The sequence below is a fragment of the Giraffa tippelskirchi genome, chromosome 5 (genome assembly GCF_054371585.1).
Source record: "Giraffa tippelskirchi isolate mGirTip1 chromosome 5, T2T-mGirTip1v1.2.pri, whole genome shotgun sequence".
NCBI lineage: Eukaryota > Metazoa > Chordata > Mammalia > Artiodactyla > Giraffidae > Giraffa > Giraffa tippelskirchi.
This window is the reverse complement of record NC_137279.1, coordinates 119,778,804-119,799,343: the sequence shown is the minus strand read 5'-3', so window position 1 is coordinate 119,799,343 and position 20,540 is coordinate 119,778,804. Positions and strand designations below refer to the sequence as shown.

General features: G+C 37.9%; 1 protein-coding gene across 2 annotated transcripts in view; it reads right to left on the bottom strand.

The window, feature by feature from the left end:
- The window catches only part of OLFM3 (olfactomedin 3), a 48,578-nt gene extending 28,773 nt beyond the window's left edge, over positions 1 to 19,805 (bottom strand). The window contains exons 1-3 of one of the 2 annotated variants that reach the window (XM_081493135.1): positions 19,660 to 19,805; positions 18,716 to 18,751; positions 9,906 to 10,041 (exon numbers count right to left, since the gene is read on the bottom strand). In XM_081493135.1, the coding sequence (XP_081349261.1) occupies positions 9,906 to 10,041; positions 18,716 to 18,751; positions 19,660 to 19,805 (318 nt within the window). Of the gene's footprint in view, positions 1 to 9,905; positions 10,053 to 18,715; positions 18,752 to 19,659 lie in introns of both variants that reach the window. The other variant, XM_081493136.1, reaches the window with a different exon arrangement.
- Positions 19,806 to 20,540: the final 735 nt, after the last annotated feature.

The window sequence follows — 20,540 nt, the reverse complement described above, 5'->3', positions numbered from 1 at the left end:
CTGAGGTATATGCAAAAAAACATCAGTTTTTTCCACTAATAAAACTGGCAGTGCCAAATCCATAATTACATTTCCACAGGACATACTTTCAGAAGGGCAATTCTTCATAAGAAACATTCCAATAATGTAGCAAAAGAAAATTACAGCTAGGCAGAAAATAATAAAATGAACATTCTAGCATTAGAAATGACTAAATATAAATGAGAATTTGATATATCATAATAATAAATTTAAAACAATAGAATATCCGTTCCAGGGCTTAGTAAGCTCATGATGACTCAATCTGTTAAGTGTTAAGATAAGTTGTTTCTATCGGTACTAACTCTTGACATCCTCAGAGTCTGGGATGCTGAGCAATTTGGGGTGGTAGTCAAGTGTCCAACAGATCTAGAATGCGTTTATTCCAGTACAGTTACTTCAAGCTGCATGTGAAGTACTCCCAAGGGTGAGGCTGAATTGAGCGAGATGAATGGTGGTAGGGCTGGGACACCTCCTAATTTGGAGAGGGTACTGTTGAAGAGACCAAGAAATCCCTTTGCTGTTCACCTGTAACTGTCACAACATTATAAATTCACTATTCCACAATACAAAATGAAAAATTTTAAATGATGTGCATCAAGATATGGAAGGATTAGAAGAATACATATTAGGTGGTTGATATTACTTTCCTGGTGGGTGGTGAGATGTGGGTGAGAAGAGAATTAACAAAATAAATATTGCAGAAAGATGTCCCTGGTAATAATTATATATAAATCCGTTTGCATAGAATTATATTTTTACTTGCATAAATGAATACATGAAAGCATGGTCAAAAATGGTGGAATTTCAGATGAGATATGCTTCATTTGGGCTTGCCTGGTAGCTCATCTGGTTAAGAATCTGCCTGCAATGTGGGAGACGTGGGTTTGATCCCTGGGTTGGGAAGATCCTCTGGAAAAGTGAACAGCTACCCACCCCAGTATTCTGGCCTGGAGAATTCCATGGACTATATATTCCACGCGGTCGCAGAGTCAGACACAGCTGAGCGACTTTCACTTTCACTTGCTTCATTTAATATATTTTTATCTGTTATTCCATATGTTTTAAAATAAACATGTATTATTTATGTAACACGTAAAAACTTATTTTCATTGTAAAACCTGTGAGTTACAAATAAGAAAGGGATGATTTTTTCAGAGACAAATTTCTGTCATCAGGTAAAGTCACAGAACTTAGTGGACCAGCTGGCTTTAAAAAGCCCATTGTCGATATATTCCTCAGATCTAGAATATTCAGAAAAGGCAGTGAATTCTTCTGCCTTGGCTTGCCTCAGGTCTTCCACTGTTTTTCCCCCAGAGGTCATATTTTTCTGTTTCTCTTTCTGCTGTCTTAATGGATAGTCCTGTCCTTTACAAATCCTGTCTTTCAGGACATACTACAATCTCACTTATATTAACCTAATTGTGTAATGTGTGTGAATGGGAGCACAAAAGTGGCTGTCCTTCTGTAAATTCCATGAGGTTAGATGCTGTGTGTTAGTCATACCTTTTATTCCCAAGACCTTACACAGAATCAGGCATGGAATAATTGATCAATAAACATATATTGGGTAAAATTATCTTATTTTTATCTATTAGGTAAAATTACCACAGCCTTGTCTACCTCCATGAAACTATGAGCCATGCTGTGTAGGGCCACCCAAGACAGACGGGTCATGATGGAGAGTTCTGACAAAATGTGGCACACTAGACAAGAGAATGGCAAACCACTTCAGCATTCTTGCCTTGAGAACCCCATGAACAGTATGAAAAGGCAAAAAGATAGACACTGAAAGATGAACTCGCTAGGTCGGTAGGTGCCCAATATGCTACTGGAGATCAGAGGAGAAATAACTCCAGAAGGAATGAAGAGACAGAGCCAAAGCAAAAACAACACCCAGTTGTGGATGTGACTGCTGATGGAAGTAAAGTCTGATGCTGTAAAGAGCAATATTGCATAGGAACCTGGAATGTTAGGTCCATGAATCAGGACAAATTGGAAATGGTCAAACAGGAGATGGCAAGAGTGAACGTTGACATTTCAGGAATCAGAGAACTAAAATGGACTGGAATGGGTGAATTTAACTCAGATGACCATTATGTCTACTACTATGAACAAGAATCCCTTAGAAGAAATGGAGTAGCCATCATAGTCAACAAAAGGGTTTGGTACTTGATGCAATCTCAAAAACGACAGAATGATCTCTGTTCATTTCCAAGGCAAACTATTCAATATCACAGTAATCCAAGTCTATGCCCCAACCAGTAATGCTGAAGAAGCTGAAGTTGAATGGTTCTGTGAAGACCCACAAGACCTTCTAAAACTAACACCCAAAAAAGATGTCCTTTTCGTTATAGGTGACTGGAATGCAAAAGCAGGAAGTCAAGAAACACCTGGAGTAACAGGCAAATTTGGCTTTGGAGTACAGAAAGAAGCAGGGCAAGGGCTAATAAAGTTTTGCCAAGAGAATGCACTGGTCATAGCAAACACCCTCTTCCAACAACACAAGAGAAGACTCTACACATGGACATCACCAGATGGTCAACACCAAAATCATGTTGATTATATTCTTTGCAGCTGAAGATGGAGAAGATCTATACAGTCAACAAAAACAAGACCGGTAGCTGACTGTGGCTCAGATCATGAACTCCTTATTGCCAAATTCAGACTTAAAAGAAGAAGAGAAAGTAGGGAAAGTATGGAAAACCACTGGACTATTTAGATATGGCCTAAATCAAACTTGGCTTAAAGCTCAACATTCAGAAAACTAAGATCATGGCATCTGGTCCCATCACTTCATGGCAGATAGATGGGGAAACAGTGGAAACAGTGTCAGACTTTATTTTTTTGGGCTCCAAAAATCACTGCTGATGGTGATTGCAGCCATGAAATTAAAAGACGCTTACTCCTTGGAAGGAAGATTATGGCCAACCTAGATAGCATATTTAAAAGCAGAGACATTACTTTGCCAACAAAAGTCCATCTAGTCAAGGCTATGGTTTTTCCAGTGGTCATGTATGGATGTGAGAGTTGGACGGTGAAGAAAGCTGAGCGCCACAGAATTGATGCTTTTGAGCTGTGGTGTTGGAGAAGACTCTTGAGAGTCCCTTGGACTGCAAGGAGATCCAATCAATCCATCCTAAAGGATATCAATCCTGGGTGCTCATTGGAAGGACTGATGTTGAAGCTGAAACTCCAAAACTTTGGTCACCTCATGTGAAGAGTTGACTCATTGGAAAAGACCCTAATGCTGGGTAGGACTGGGGGTAGGAGGAGAAGGGGATGACAGAGGATGAGATGGTTGGATGGCATCACTGACTCGATGGACATGGGTTTGGGTAGACTCCGGGAGTTGGTGATGGACAGAGAGGCCTGGCGTGCTGCAATTCATGGAGTTGCAAAGAGTCGGACACGACTGAGCGACTGAACTGAACTTAAATAAAATCCCTAATGATTATGCAGTGGAAGTGAGAAATAGATTTAAGAGACTAGATCTCAGACAGAGTGCCTGATGAACTATGGATGGAGGTTCGTGACATTGTACAGGAGACAGGGAGCAAGACCATCCCCAAGAAAAAGAAATGCAAAAAAGCAAATGGTTGTCTGAGGAGGCCTTACAAATAGCTGTGAAAGAGAAGTGAAAAGCAAAGGAGAAAAGGAAAGATATTCCCGTCTGAATGCAGAGTTCCAAAGAATAGCAGGCAGAGATAAGAAAGCCTTCCTCAGTGATCAGTGCGAAGAAATAGAAGAAAACAATTGAATGGGAAAGACTAGAGATCTCTTCAAGAAAACTAGAGATACCAAGGGAACATTTCATGCAAAGACGGGCTCCATAAAGGACAGAAATGGTGTGGACCTAAGAGAAGCAGAAGATATTAAGAAGAGGTGGCAAGAATACAAAGAAGAACTGTGCAAAAAAATCTTCACGACCCAGATAATCATAATCATGTGATCACTCACCTAGAGCCAGACATCCTGGATTGTGAAGTCAAGTGGGCCTTAGGAAGCATCACTACAAACAAAGCTAGTGGAGTTGATGGAATTCCAGTTGAGCTCTTTTAAATCCTGAAAGATGATGCTGTGAAAGTGATGCCCTCAATATGTCAGCAAATTTGGAAAACTCAGTAGTGGCCACAGGACTGGAAAAGGTCAGTTTTCATTCCAATCCCAAAGGCAATGCCAATGAATGCTCAAACTACCGCACAATTGCCCTCATCCCACACACTAATAAAGTAATGCTCAAAATTCTCCAAGCCAGGCTTCAACAGTACATGAACCATGAACTTCGCGATGTTCAAGCTGGTTTTAGAAAAGGTAGAGAAACCAGAGATCAAATTGCCAACATCCACTAGATCATTGAAAAAGCAAAAGAGTTCCAGAAAAACATCTATTTCTGCTTTATTGACTATGCCAAACCTTTGACTATGTGGATCACAATAAACTGTGGAAAATTCTGAAAGAGATGGGAATACCAGACCACCTGACCTGCCTCTTGAGAAACCCTTATGCAGGTCAGGAAGCAACAGTTAGAACTGGACATGGAACAACAGATTGGTTCCAAATAGGAAAAGGAGTATGTCAAGGTTGTTTTTTGTCACCCTGCTTATTTAACTTATATGCAGAGTACATCATGAGAAACGCTGAGCTGGAAGAAACACAAGCTGGAATCATGATTGCCGGGAGAATTATCAATAACCTCAGATATGCAGATGACACCACCCTTATGGCAGAAAGTGAAGAAGAACTGAAGAGCTTCTTGATGAAACTGAAAGAGGAGAGTGAAAAAGTTGGTATAAAGCTCAACATTCAGAAAATAAAGATCATGGCATCTGGTCCCATCACTTCATGGCAAATAGATGGAGAAACAGTGGAAATAGTGGCAGACTATTTTTTGGGGCTCCAAAATGACTGCAGATGGTGACTTCAGCCATGAAATTAAAAGATGCTTACTCCTCAGAAGAAAAGTTATGACCAACGTAGACAGCATATTAAAAAGCAGAGACATTACTTTGCCAACAAAGGTCCATCTAGTCAAGGCTATGGTTTTTCCAGTAGTCACGTATGGATGTGAGAGTTGGACTATAAAGAAAGCTGAGTGCTGAAGAATTGATGCTTTTGAACTGTGGTGTTGGAGAAGACTCTTGAGAGTCCCTTGGACTGCAAGGAGATCCAACCAGTCCATCCTAAAGGAAATGAGTCCTGAATATTCATAGAAAGTACCGATGTTGAAGCTGAAACTCCAATACTTGTGCCACCTGATGTGAAGAGATGACTCATTTGAAATGTCCCTGATGCTGGAAAAGATTGAAGAGGGGAGGAAAAGGGGACAACAGAGGATGAGGTGGTTGGATGGCATCACCCACTCAATGGGCATGAGTTTGAGCAAACTCTGGGTGTTGGTGATGGACAGGAAAGCCTGGCATGCTGCTGTCCATGGCGTTGCAAGGAGTTGGACACGACTGAGTGACTGAACTGAACTGAAAATTGTCTTTGGCTTTCAGTAGCAGTAAAAGGTAACAAGTTAATATTTTAAGAAAGGTGTCTTTCTCCTGTCCGTGGTTAGGCTATAGTATTACATGGCTCTGAAATATTTCTTAATTTACTATCATTCCTACATTCAGAAAGCTTCATTTAAAAACATCTTTGATTCAGCACAAAATTACTGAGGCAACATTGAAACCCTGGTCACTGCATCTTAGATAAATGCAGTGCTTTCAAAATCATTTTCAGCTCCCTTACTGTTAATCATGAATGAAGAAAAGCCATTTGTGTTAAAGAAACACTCTACACATTTAAACACGGCATTTGTCTATGAAGACAGTCATCATTGGCATGGCCAGTATTCTCCTAGGATTTCTGTGTACTTTGCCAGAGTCCACAGAGTTAAGGTAGATCCCCTGGAGGAGGGCATGGCAACCCACTCCAGTATTCCTGCCTGGAGAACCCCTATGGACAGAGAAGTCTGGTGGGCTATATAGACCATGGGGTCAGAAAGAGTCAGACCTGACTGAGTAACAAAGCACAGCACACAGAGTTAGAAATTGATAGATGAGATTTTCTGGATAGTTAAAGCAGCCTCTCTTTTATTTTGCCTCTAAGTTACCTTATGAAGTTAATTTTCAACTTTATTTGTGTTATGGGAAAATTAACTGAGAGAATTTTTGCTGAGACTTAATTGTGACCTTCAATATTGCATAATCATGTATAATTATAAGAGCCACCTTTAGGGTGTGACTAGAGATGGAATAGTCTAGTTGGGAACGATGGTTCTGGGCTGCCTTTTGCTTTTCTTGATGGCTGTGCCTCAGACTGTTTACTTTCCCACTGGTCATGGAGACCCACTGAGAATCAGTTTCCAGCTGAGACTCGAGACTGGACCCCCATCATTACACTTGTGGGAAGGACATTCCTTCTCTGTTAGTCTGCTTATCACTGATGTTCTGCCATTCAGCTGCCTACTCATGTCTCTCTCCACAGTGTGGCAAGCTTATTGTCCCCTTTCATTCATAGTTTTTTTAAATTCTTTATTTATCCTGTTTCTTAGGGTAAATGAAATGTCTGAGTCCTTTCCAAACTTAAACACAAATTAACGTAGATTTTCACCCTCATTTATAATTAGCGTCCAACTCTTTGCCAACCCCACATACCGCAGCTGGCCAGGCTTCTCTGTACATGGAGTTCTCCAGGCAAGAATACTGGAATGGGTTGCCATTCCCTTCTCCAGGGTGTTTTCCTGATCCAGGAATCAAAGCTGGGTCTTCTGCTTTGCAGGCAGGTTCTTTACTGTCTGAGCCACCAGAGAGGCCATAATTAGTGCAGAGGCTACTTAAAAAATTAATAATAAAGCCCTACAGTTCAGTATGCTTGGATAGCGTTCAAGTTAACACAGCTAAACGGGGATTTCACTGCTGTAGGTCTCCACAGAACCTTTAGTATTAAACTCTGTGATGGAAATCCTCAAGAGTGATGTATCATGTACTCTTGCTTAAAATTATTTTATTGGAAGGATGTTACTAGCATCCTGTTCCAAAAATCATATTTTAGGAAATATTGACCTAGACAATGCAGGTCTGTACAGAGAAGCTAAATAGCTGAGAGACAAACTTTTTTTAGGTGAAAAATTTTAGCTTGGACACACTAAGGCCTGATGTATTGTAAAACTCATTGTAATCTTTCTAATATTTAGCAGTATAAATATACTTGTTTAAAATATTTTACAGAACATGTATTAAATAATTGTGGGTACCACCAGTGGCATTTTGAATGACACTGGCATGGTGTTAGAAAATGCAAAGTTGATCTGGTATGGATTCACAGTCTACTGATTGAGTGATAATGATAAGGTTTTTAGCCTCAAAAAGCACCATTTTCCTTTTATGTAAACTTAGAAGGACATCTGTCTGCTGTGAAATTGGAATGGAGCAGATACAAATATAATAGATGGGAACTATTGTTATTAATATTATTCTTATTATGAGTATTCCCTTATATGATTAAATCAATCCTTTGGTTAAAAGTGAAATGGGCTGCTTAATAGTCATGTTTCTATTTGCTGTCTGGTACCTTGGATATCTGTAAAACTATGAAGTCAGCAGGGGCTTCCCTGGTGGCTCAGATAGTAAAGAATTTGCCTGCAATGCGAGAGACCCAGTTTTGATCCCTGGGATGGGAAGATCCCCTGGAGAAGGAAATGGAAACACTCCAGTATTCTTGCCTGGAGAATTCCATGGACGGAGGAGCCTGGCAGGCTATAGTCCTTGGGATCGCAAAGTGTCACATAGAACTGACTGAGCCACTGACCCTTTCACTTTTTCAGAGAAGTCAGCAAGGACTGGCTCAGTCTAAATAGAGAATGCTGATTTCAGATATGCTTTCTTGGGTCAGTGCAGCAAACCAGTGATATTTACATTCTTCAAGCCACTGTGTATTGTGCACACAATTTACTATTTTTCTGTTGCCATGAAACTACCAAATGGTGAATTGGATCAACCTAACTTGGGATGACCTTGATATTGTTAATAAATTTTGTCTTTTGTCATTTAGGTATTGATGAATTTTTAAAGATGTAATTTTCTAGAATTTCTTTAAAACTGTAAACAAATTGCCTATTGAATGGTGTGGTCACATAAATTTCAGTGATTGCTTTCAATCAGTTACCTTTAGTTGTACTCTTCTTGCCTTACTCGTCCTTCACAAATTTTAGGTTTTATTATAGCTCTGGAATACATTTCACTCTGGACATGTAGAGAGTATTATCTACTTCCTGACTTTACCAGTTTATTTGAATTTTTCAACTGATTTTTGAGGAAATGTCTATTTTTAGATATGTGTATGCAATAATATACTGAAAATAGTAACACAAATAAGACAATCATGTCTAAGAAAATGTTTCTCATCAAACTTGTAGAAAGAAGATATTTTTTGTGTGTAGAAAAGAAGATTGAAGTAGAAAGTAATCTGAGAAGAAATACAAACTAATAGAAAAGCAAAATTGGACTTAAAAGATTAAATCTTTTTACCAGCCTAATTAATTTCCTTAGTAACCAAATAATACTAAACGATATGTTTCAATTTTTTTCATAGATATAAAGAAAATCTAGATTGGAAAACAATACCCAAGAATAATCATAGTTCATATGTCATGATTTCTAACAGTTGATAGCTGGAGTCATTAACTTGAATGACAGTTAAATTTGCTCTTCTCTGGGAGACAGATTTTGAAGGAACAGGGAAGACTGGATCTTGTTTAAAAAGAGTCTTAAGAAAAGAGAGCAAATAGATGATGATAACTCCAAGGATAAGGGTATCAGAAAGACTAATCTCTGTATGAAAATATGAAAAAAAATCTTCTTAAAATCTTAGGGCATCAATACAGTTTGAAATAGTGAACACTGAGGAAAGTTATTTTATTTATGTGGCAGTGTAAGAGAGTTACTGCAGCTTAAATTCCATAGAATAGGAATGTCTGTATTAACAGATTCAGTGCTTTCATTTTTCTAGCTTCTCTATTTTCTGTTAAAGCTTCCTATTTTGTGCCATAATTGTGTAGATGATCATGGAAATGATATTACACAGAGTGAATTGTTGAGCATGATATCCTCTGAAAACACATACTACCTAATTTATCTTATTATCCCTGAAGGTATTTAAAATTCAAATATGTTGTCATCCTTCCATGATTCTGGCCACTCCAGCTGTCCAGCTATATTCAGGGACTGACACAGTGAAAGTCTGAATGAGAAAAATTGAAAGAACCATTCACTGTTTTTTTTTGTCCCTAAACTAAACATAAATAACCTTTCATGAGATGACTTTCATCTGTGAAAGAGAATAAATCAAGGGCATTCTGCATTTGATTGTTATGGATCCAGCTTAAGTAAATTATATGGAGAGAATGCTCTTGAATGAAATTGAAGACCTTAATGTTCAAAGGAATGACTTAGAGGATGATGATAAATACTTAGAATTATTCATTATCTGTCCAGATAGCTTGCATATTGTATGCCATTATTTTTACTTCCTTGCAAGTTTGTTAATGAGATCCAAAAGTATGAGCTCAAAGAGTTTAGTGTGCTCTTGAGAGTTGAGGCTAAATTTCTGATATAGGACTAAGGCTTTGTACTATTTTTTTTCTTAAGGAGAGATCAACTGGATATTGAGAAATATGACAGAAATTAGTCTTAGAGCAAGACTGGAAACAGTAAAAGTCATAAATAGAACAGTAGAGCAGGAATCTTGAGGTACTGCTTTCAAGAGGAGGAAACATTTATTTGAGAAGGGGGAAAAATTGGAAGAACCCTCCTTACCCTAACCTGCTTTCCCATATTTCCTTTACAAAGAATGGTAGATTTCAGCAAGAATATTCACAGGGGACAGAGGACACCTACCTTTTCCAGCAGCTGGCGAAGCTGCCTGCTTTTGGCATCCCGGGAACACAGGTTTTGCTCTGGAGCAACCACTGTGCAAATGCATCGTCCATCAGGATCCTGTGCTGAGCTATATACCTGCCACCCTTCTTTGGGACTAATCTGAGTCTGGAGAAACCAACAGCAAACATACAAAACACACAGAGAGTTAAAGAGAACATGAGTTTGTATAATTTTAAGCAAAGTATCGTTTTATTTTTTTTGATACTTAAACAGTTTTTCTCTAAAGTTAAAAACGAGATTGAACAATTCAAGTAGGCAGCACATCTGCATTCACTTATAACTTCCGTTTCAACGGACAGGAGACTCTACCTTTTTCTTTTGGTTCCATATTATTGATTTTGATTGTGTATTATTGATTATTGATCCTACACCACTCCCTAATGCTTTCTGTCATATTTGGACATTTTAATGCAACTTTAGAAGTATCTGCTAAATACTTAGTCACATATCACCAGTCTTTCTGCATAAGATCTGTTAGTCTTTTTCAACGCAAGTGGTAATTAGTAGTATATATATTTTTTCTGATTATTGTTCATGTGTAATCTTCTGAAGCAAAATTCTCTCCCAGAGAGCTTCCTATGTATTGAAGTGTCAATTATTAATAAAGCTGGAAAGGTATCACATGAGAATATAGGGTAAAAATAATTAGACCAACATTGTTTTGCAAAGGATATAGAATCTCAGAGGAATTAAAGACATTTTGGCAGAGGCCACATTACTCTGGAAATATTGATCTTCCCAGATTACTCTTATGCACTTATCACCTGCCTCCCTAGAAGCTTATCTCAAAGTGATGTTTCTGTTCTACTGCAGTCTGCCTCCTATTTATGTTTCTAGTTTTACCCCCTCTATCTTCCTATAAGAGACTTCTTTCCAGCCAAATTGGTCTTGGTGTGTCCTGAAAGCATGCCCACCTAGATTTACACCTTTGTATATTACTCATTTTGTTCTCCTACTTGAAATACTTCGCTAATAAACCTTCAGTTATTCAGCCCTTATGGTTTCCCCTTGGGGTTCCCTGGTGGCTCAGCTGGTAAAGAATCCACCTGCAGTGCAAGAGACATAGGAGACATGGGTTTAGTCCCTCGGTCAGGAATATCCTCTGGAGGAGGAAATAGCAATCCACTCCAGTATTCTTGCCAGGAAAATCCCATGGACAGAGGACCCTGGCAGGTTATAGTCCTTGGGGGTCTCAGAGTTGGACACAACTGAGCAGCTGAACTGAGACATGGTTTCAGCCTCTTTTGAAGGATTGTCTGTACTATTCACTAGGCATTTAATATGCATTGTCTAGTAGTATTATCTTGTCTTTCTTATGTCTTGTTTAAATAATTAGTCTATATCCAACTATGGGATATATTGGCTATTTCTTGTCTGCTATATTAATTACATTCTATCAAGTACAAAAATAAGTAACTCATTTTTGCCTAGCTATTTTTCAGAAGAGCTGTGCTTTGAGCATAGATTCTGCATTATACAATCAGAAATTATGGATGCCTTGATGCAGTGCTCAGAGAGGCACTCTTTCATTCCTCCAACTGCTGAGGGTATTAGTGGCTTCACCCTCAACTGAATTCTCTTAGGGTTTGCTGAGGCTGAGGAATGCTGCCTGCTAAAGGTTAGACCCTATTCCAAGTGACAGCTCACATGCATTGACTTGCTAATGGAAGGATACAATCAAGGATGCCAAGAATCAGGAATAATGATTATTCCCATTTCACAGAAGATAGTTAACCTGCCTAAGAATGCGCAGCTTGTATGTAGTAGAGTTTTGTATGAAGCAAGAGTGGTACTGTTCAATAGATTGAGAGCCACATGGATAATTTTAAATTTTTAAGTGGGCAGGTTTAAAAAAATAAAAGGATATAAGTGAAATTAATTTTAATAATATATTTTGTTTAACCCGATATATACAAATATTATTGTTTCAACATGTACAATCAATATAAAAATTATTCATGAGATATTTTACATTGTTTTTCTTTCTTTTTTGTACACTCTTTGAAATTGAGTGTGCATTTTACTCTCCTGGCATAGCTCAATTTGGACTAGCCACATTCCAGTAGCCACAGTGGCTCCCTTATTAGACTATATAGTTATATTGTCTTGCTGTTAATTCCAATGTTATGGCCATATTAATATGATGCTGAACATCCAGATAATTATTCTTAAAGGTCAATTGTATGGATACTGAAAAAACTACATAACAGATGTTACATAGACAGACTCTCCAGTTTGCATCTGAGTTTCTTTTTCCTGTGAAAATACCAGATAAATCGGTGGGCATCTTTCTAGCTAAGCTCTGACTAACTCCTGCAGCTGGGATTTGAAATTCTTCGGCTTTTCTTTGCCTTCTCCTCTATGTTTTCCAGGGAATCAACATAAAAGGAGGTATTTCTTAAATGATCAGGAGAAGAGAGAGATGGATTTTTGTCTATAAAAGAAGGTATTTAAAGACTCAGGCTGAAGGGACTAGAACAAGGGAGGATGCGAGAAGGACTGAGGTAGGGTTAGAAACAAGGAGGTGAACGGTGACCAGCAGAGAACTATTTTGCATAATGCTCGGTGTAACTGCACTCGTGTGTTTCCCTAAATGTATACTGAAGCACTTTACTTAGTAGGAGGCAGATTCTTAAGCAAACTCAGGCAGGCTGAACTCTCTACACAGAGCTGCTGTGGGATCTTCTGTCTTGGAATTTGCAGAACAGATATACTCTCCTATTCTCTGCCAGGCCATAGCTTATCATGTACCATCAACCAACACACAGATTTTTTTTTTTTTTCTTCCTAAGAGCTTTAGAGATAATCACTACAGGGTGCTTAAAGTCATTCCAACACCAATCATGCAGAGGCTATAAATTTTAAACTTATGAAACTCGGATATCATAGTCCTTGTCCTTGGTCTGTAATGAAAAGCAATTGATACCAACCCTACCTTTTAATCTCCTTTTTCAGATAATTCATAGAAGTATCCTGTGCTGCCATTTATTGCTGGGGTGCTGGATTTATTACCATTTCTTTTTTTTTTTTTCCATTCCCCTTACTCCTTCTTTCTAGCATTTATGCCTGACTATCTGGTTAGGATAGAAAAAATGTACTTAGAATTATATATGACTAGAATAGATAGGATCTTAAAAATAGTCTTTTTTTAATTAAAGTAGAAAAAATGCAAAGAGATTATCTACAGAATGGGGATAGGTACAGCTTAGCAGAGTACTTTTAATGATATAATTGAAGGTTTAAGCTGAGTGACTGTATGGAACAAATATATCTTGACATAGGTCCTATAGTTTCAACTAAGCTGCTCTTGACATTGGACACAAATCTCAAATGTGTCAGAAAACTCAGGCTTCTCACTAGAATGTGTTTAGCTTTTGTATAAAGGAGAAGGAGCCACCCAATTATAATACTAAAGTATCTTTAACAGCAGTAAAAATACTGATTATTAAACCTGGCAGCATTAATATTGATATTTGCTTGCCAAGTGTTTGGCTAACTAGTGAGGAGCTTATCACATCTGGGCAAGGTGTCAGTTGCTCCCTGGAATGAGGGAAGCAGAAAAGGTGAATAGAATTTGATGTTCATTTATCATTCTTCCTGAAGTGTCAGCTTAATAAAAATAGACTCTGGTCTTGTTTGTACATTCAATTGTGTTCTTGTAAGTATTATTGGAAAGAACCCTGGCCTTATCTATACAGAGTTAGTTTGAATGATCACAACTTTGGCAGCTTACCTCTTTGGCAAGAAAAGGTAACTCAAAAGAGAAAAGGCTAGTATAAAAGATGAGGGCTTGACAGTTATGTGGGTTTGATAGAGATTTCTGTGTCAGGTTTACTGATGAATGAAGGAAGCTTTGTGAGTAGCTCTAGTGTTCTCATTTATGGAACACATATTGGCATTGAAAAGAGGGTAAAAATAAAACCAGCTAAGATCTCAGATAGAAAGTTCTAGTTAGATGAGTTTTAGATAGCAATGAGAAAAGACCTGCTCCCATTTTGACTTAAAAAAATGATTACTCAAGTGTCACCATGAAACTCATGTAATAGTAATAGCAAACATCTATGGAGCTCCTAGTCATCAGTTGGCAATTCACATGCATTACTGCCTTTGAATATCACAGTAACTCTATGGACCAGATGGTATTATTCTGCCCATATTATAGGTGAGGAAACTGCGAATTTGAGACGGTAAGAAACTTGCTCAAGGTCATGATGGTGGTAATCAGCAGAGCTGGGATTTGCATACTTGCACAGTCTGGTATCAGAGTTTGAAAGTTTAACCACCACACTGCACCACCGGTTGTCTGAAATTCCCTTTTTTGTATGGTGAAGATAGTCCTGATAGCATTTTCTGAACTCCCAAGGAGCTGATTGCTTGGACCTGGAGGGTACAGGGGTTTATTACTACCCAAAGCATTGCTATGCACAGTGATTACTGATGCAGTTCTCTTTGAACCTTTTGTGTTAATTAGAAGAACTAAATGAACTATTTAGCAGTTTTTTAATATTATAAAACTCATGAAATATTTAAGAATGCTCTAAAGAGGAGAATTAAAATGATAATTTTAACAATCAGATTTCAAGTTGGGCTTTTTTGTTTATAATTTAATTACAAACCTATGCTTTATAAATATAGAACTATTACTGTGTGAGAAGCTCTCAGAACTTCAGGGGCTTTGTAACAGAAAAGAAAGATCCTGAAGACTGGGGTAAAAGTAAAAATATTGTATATTTAAGCATATTTTTCTTTTTATAAAATCCCTTCTCTTGTATTTGCTTCACTTCTTTTGAACCACCTAGCCTTAGGAATAGGCATCATCTTATTTATGAGGAAATTGAAGTTCAAAGAACTTAAGCAATTTTTTTCCAAGTCACCCATTTAGTAAATGCCATATATGGGACTTAAACCAGTTTTTCTCCAGTTTGCAGCCCAGAGCTCTTTATATTTATGCCCTGCAGATAAGTGCCTTTGTCCATTCACCAATAGGTGAAAAAACTGTCTGTAGAGGAGATGTACCCAGGCGGGTGGAGGGCATTATCCAAATTGTAGAAACAGGCGGCAATTGGAACTCTACAGGAGTGGTTAGCAGTAGTCTTGACAGGACACATGTGCAGGGGTAGGTGGAGGGACAGAATTCTGATACTTTGAAGAGGACAGAATCAACTGGTTGTACATTGCTAGGTCTTATGTTTTACGCTGAGTGCCTGGGCATTTCTTAAAAGTACAGACTGAGGCAAAAAGAATAAGGGCTTTGGCTACTAAAATGGTGTACAGGCAGGGGAATATAAAGCAGAAAAAAATCTGTTCACTAAAACCTGTTTGATTTACAGTAGGAGATACCTGATGCATTAGAGGAGATACCTGATGAAAACTCTTCATAAATTTTCTGTCTGAGGATACGTTTGGTTTCGGATAATGAAATGTGGTTTAGCATGTTAATAGCTTTAGTTGTGGGGAGCAAAGACATGTGAGGACAGGAATTACAGAGATACTGACAGACCACGCTGAAAGAAGCTATGTTATGGAGGATGTGTTAATAAAGATGTCACTGTATTGCACTTCTCTTCCCATTTCTTATGAGACTAGTTGGAACTGAAATAAGAAATGTATACTCTTCACTCAAGACAACCTCAGAGCTCTAGAAAAACAACTGTAAATACAGAACAGTTAAAAGACTGAAGGCATCATCAAATTTAGGTTGGTTGACCATTTCTACTCCTATTCTGGAAATCACAATGATAGAGTTGGGAAAGACTTAGAAGTCATATCTGGGACTGTCTTTTCACTCAGTGACACTTCTGTGTATTCTCCTTGTGTTTCCACTTAAACTCTGCATGATAGGAATTTCAGTTTTTCACAGGCAGCCCGTTTCATTGGTGGAAACCTGAAGGACTGAATCTGAAGTTCTCTCTTTGTAATTTTCCCCTTTGGCTCTACTTCTTTAAGTACTGAGACAGGAATACATCTACTCTCTTACCCACTTCACAATTCTACTCTACAAAGGCAATTATCACTTTCTCTGTGTCTTTCAAGATTTACCATTCTGTTCTCTCATCCATCTCCTTAATGTGTTTAGTTGGTCTTTCACAAACTGGACATTGCCTAAGGATTTGGGGGAGTAAAATAGTGGTGCAAAACAGAGAAGCCGGATATTTTCGTCCAGAACTGAAAATAAAATTGGTAAGTTGAGAAAGTTGGAGAGCTTTGAGAGTTTGTTTTAGGGTAGTCTACTCATTTTCCAGAACTTAAAAGTGACTGTCTCATTGAAGTAGTTATTTGTGAAGAGAAGCTATTTGAAAATGTAGCAAAACAAATCACTTGTGCCCACAGGTCCCCTCGAGGCCTCTTCCCACCCCAGCGGTGGGGCTGACTGAGAACAGCTGGTGTGAGCTGAATGTCCTCTGCTTATCTAATTGCTCTTTACCAGGTTCTTCCTGGTGTGGAATCCACAGCATGGGGGATTTCTCAGAAGCTCAGCCTCAGGGGGAAGTTACTCTGCATCAGAGAGATGTGCCAGAGGGAGCCTGAGCTTTTTTAAAGCCAAGGCTTTGCCTTTGCAGACACCAGCTCCTCCAAAGGCTGGAACAATTAGAAGGAAAAGAAAATAGGGCCAAAGAGAAGGATAAAGGCATGTTTTAAGATTCTAAGAGAAACAGAGAGAGAGCTTTTTCCTCTAATAAGGAGCTGTGTTTAACTTACTTACTAACAAAAATATCTTGGGAATTTAAAAACTTGTTTAAGCTTTTGAGCAATCAAATGTATACTACTTTTTTCAGAGGTACATGCCATAAAAATGCTTAATTGCCTTTAATGATTAAAACCCTTTGTATCTTATTTTTGTTTTTTAAGGTCTTTTGAAACTACCATTTTAAAGAAAGACCATATTCATATTTGTGTAAATCTGCATTTTTTTTGCTATCTGCTCATCCCACAGACTCTCATAAAATGAATTTTAAGACTTACACTATTTATTTATTTGAGCTGGCATCACCAACTCAATGGGCAAGAGTTTGAGCAAACTCCCGGAAATAGAAAAGGACAGGGAAGCCAGGTGTGCTGGCATCATGGGGTCGCACAGAATCGGACATGACTGAGCGACTGAACGTCATTTATTTATTTATTCATTCATTCATTTGGGGGGATGTTTCAGGCTTATACCATTTGTACCGCCTAAAGTGAATATAGAGAGAATTTGAGAAGGGCTGAGCATCATAGCTCTGTTTACTAGAAAGGGAATTGTCTAATAACTTCCATCTAAAGAAAGAGGAGTCCAGGGTTATAGGAACCCACCTGAACTGGGTAGAGAGAATATCATGTGGCACCAGGGTCCAGGAGGAGTAGGGAGAGCAAAGGTGTGTGAGATGACTTACCTGGCCAGGAGTGCAGTCAGGTGGCTTGCTTCCACCCTTAGCTCTGTCATTAACCAGAGAGGGGAACTCTTTTTAGTCACGTACACATTTAGACTGCAAGTCAGTCTTCCCACTTGCAGAATAAGGAGGTTGGATTAGATCAGTCATATTCCCAGCTAAGAGCCTGAGAGTTTTAAGTTTCCTGTGGAGGTATTTTGATCAGGGAAGGGGGTTGATTATGTGGGGAGGGAACAGATGGTAGAGGCCCAGTAAAGCTTCCCCCCATCATTTATTTTTTGACCCATAACCTGTTTTATATATTAGATTTCCACTTCAAGATTCATTCAACAAATATTTATTCTGCCTGTATTACATAAGATTTAATTAAAAAAAAAAAAAGAGACACCACTGCCAAAAGTAGTGCAAAAATAACTGGCCTGGATAGTTTCTAAGATCCTTTCCAGCGTTAACATTTAATGATCTTAATCTAGGAAATATATATTCATTCATTTTTCACCATGGGTATCCTAAGATATGAGCAATTATCTTGAATAGTTAACGTGGAGAAAGTACTTCTGTAAAGTTTGCCACTTCTGTAAAACATGCACATAGAAACAGATACACACTTACTCGCATACACTTTTACAACCTGATTTTTCCATTCTAGTGAATACCATAGTGTAAACTTCTCTGAATTCTAGTTTGATTTTTGTCACTCAAAGCAAGATTCAGTTGTATCAGAACATTTGTAGGCCATACCAATATTTTATATTTTTCAACCAAGATTGCTAATCAGAAAGTAAAGGAATGTATTTACTTTTAACTCACAAAAGAGTAAGAAATCCTAAAAAAATCATTTATGATTTTGGAAAGTTGATTCTCCTCCATCAACAACAAATAGAAGATAACGAAACCAATATCTATAGATGCAAAAAATGTATATATCAGAACCAAGGTACCATGTTTGAAATATAATTTATTCATGAATTGCTTAAATGGTTCATTTCCTGAAAGAGTTAATTCAAAAACTAAGTAGTTAAAAATCACCAGGTACTTGAACATTGAAGATACTTGGTTTGCTAAATATTAAATAGTTTACATTTCATTGTTTTGTCATTGTGTTATATGCTTTCTTTATAACTATGAATAATCTCTTTTACATCCCTCCTGCCACACACATCATACAGGGAAGGAGGGCATTCTCAATTATGGAGACACTGAGGTAGCAGCAGTGACTGGAGGGAGGTAAAACTGTGAAAGCAGGTCACAGTGTGCCTCACATGTACTCTGCTGGTGCCCTGAGCACTGGGTGTAACTGGCAAATTATGTAATTAATTTGATCTGACTCTATTCAGTTAATTATACATCGATTGAGTAATTATTAGTAGTAACTGCAAACAGGTCTTGAAGGCGAGTTGCTTTTTTTTTTTTTTAAAGTATACGACTTTTTCTGATCTGTTGGAGCAGTCCAATGGTAAAAACAGATAAAAAAGTAAAGGGCTCCAAATACTAATGATTTCTGTAGTTTTTATTTGCTCACAGAGAAATTGTTTTTCTAGGATATTCCTTCTATTTTAATCTGTAACCTTCTATTTGACAAAACAATAGTTTTTATTTGAAACATTTTAGGGTATTGCTGATTAAACCATGTTTCATAAACTATGAGAAAAGACATTTGTTATAATGTGGGAATGGTTAAAAAAACATTAATGAGCAAAAACTACAGGAGTACAGGAGTTAAACTTGTGACAGGAGAAGTCTTTATGAAACAATACAGGGAGATGATTTTATCAAGTAAGTTTTCTGTTGTTCATGATTCTTAGCTCTCAAAAAAAAAAGGTTTTTTTTTGTCAGGCTTTAAATTGTTGAGCTGTTTTTATTATTATTCATTTATATTTAATAGAGATTGGTTTCTCTGACTGAATACATTTCAGTCACAGGAACTGAATTCTGAAGAAGAGCCTGCTATAGTAAAACTAGATTAGCTAGAATATACTCTGTAGCATACTCTGTAGTACAAATTATGAGGATTTTACATGTTAAAAGAAGTGAAATTACAAGAAACAAAACATACTTTAAAAAGAAAGAATCCTTTAAAAACCTCAGAATAATATAAACTAAAGCTTTCATTAAGAATTTAATGAATCTAGTATGTCCTGTCACAGCTAATTTCTCAGGCAGTTCATTTATTCTTTGATGTAACTTTAAAGTGTTCATAAAAGAATATGCATGACTATAGTTACCACATAAATACTGTATCGTTGAAGTAGACCTGTAAATAGAGAAGCAAAATCTCAGCCTTTGCAGTTTATAAAAATAAAAGCCCACTATTTTAATGCACTTACATCCCAAGACAGCCAAACCCACCGGAGTGACTTACTAAGGTATCTGGCGTTGATAGCCTCGTGGTGTTCAGTCCTACCAAGGATGGGAGAGTTTGGGACATCCAGTTTGAGATCATTGCCATGGTACTAAGCACAGCGCCAAGCTTCAGCAGTGGAAGACTCATTGCTGTAAAGCTAATGAGTTTTCATAGTGACTGATTAAGATCCTGGTGCTGGGCTGGCAGCGGGAGGCGTGACTGCAGCAGCCACATCCACGGCATGAAAAGAGATCAACTTCCCCAGCTCTAATCACGCGGGAAAGCTCACAGAACCTCTTTCCCCCACCCTCTCGGGAAGTGCCCTGTTCTTCCTTTTCCTCCTTTACCGCGTACTTTGCTGGATCATCACACAAAATATTCTTGATGGGGCTTGGTTGGTAATTTTTAGAGCATAAGGATAAACAGAGGAGGAAACTTGAGCTTTTCCTGCTCCACTGTAGTCAGTTACCATGAAGAATTCACTGCCTCTGGGATTTCTGTCAGGATAATCAGCTGCTCCTTATTCTTCATAAAAACAACAACAACAAAAACCCTTAATTGAGGTCTGTCACAGCACACGTTTCAAACTCCAGACTTATTGTCTACAGATTTCTCTGAGCATGGGAAAAGCGGTTTTAGACAAAACATGAAAATAAAATCTGCAAAGAATATCCAAGATCATTAGATACTGAGTAAGAAATTATTATTTTTTAATATAGTAGCCTAAAATTAGCACTGTTGCTTCTTAAAAAATTTGTCAGAGATTAATAGCTACTGCCTGTGGAGGACATTGTCCTAGGCATATTACATGTGAACAGACAGAAAAGGCAGCCTTGGAGAAAAGCTTCTGATAATGAAATTTCATAGGTTCAAGTTTTGCTT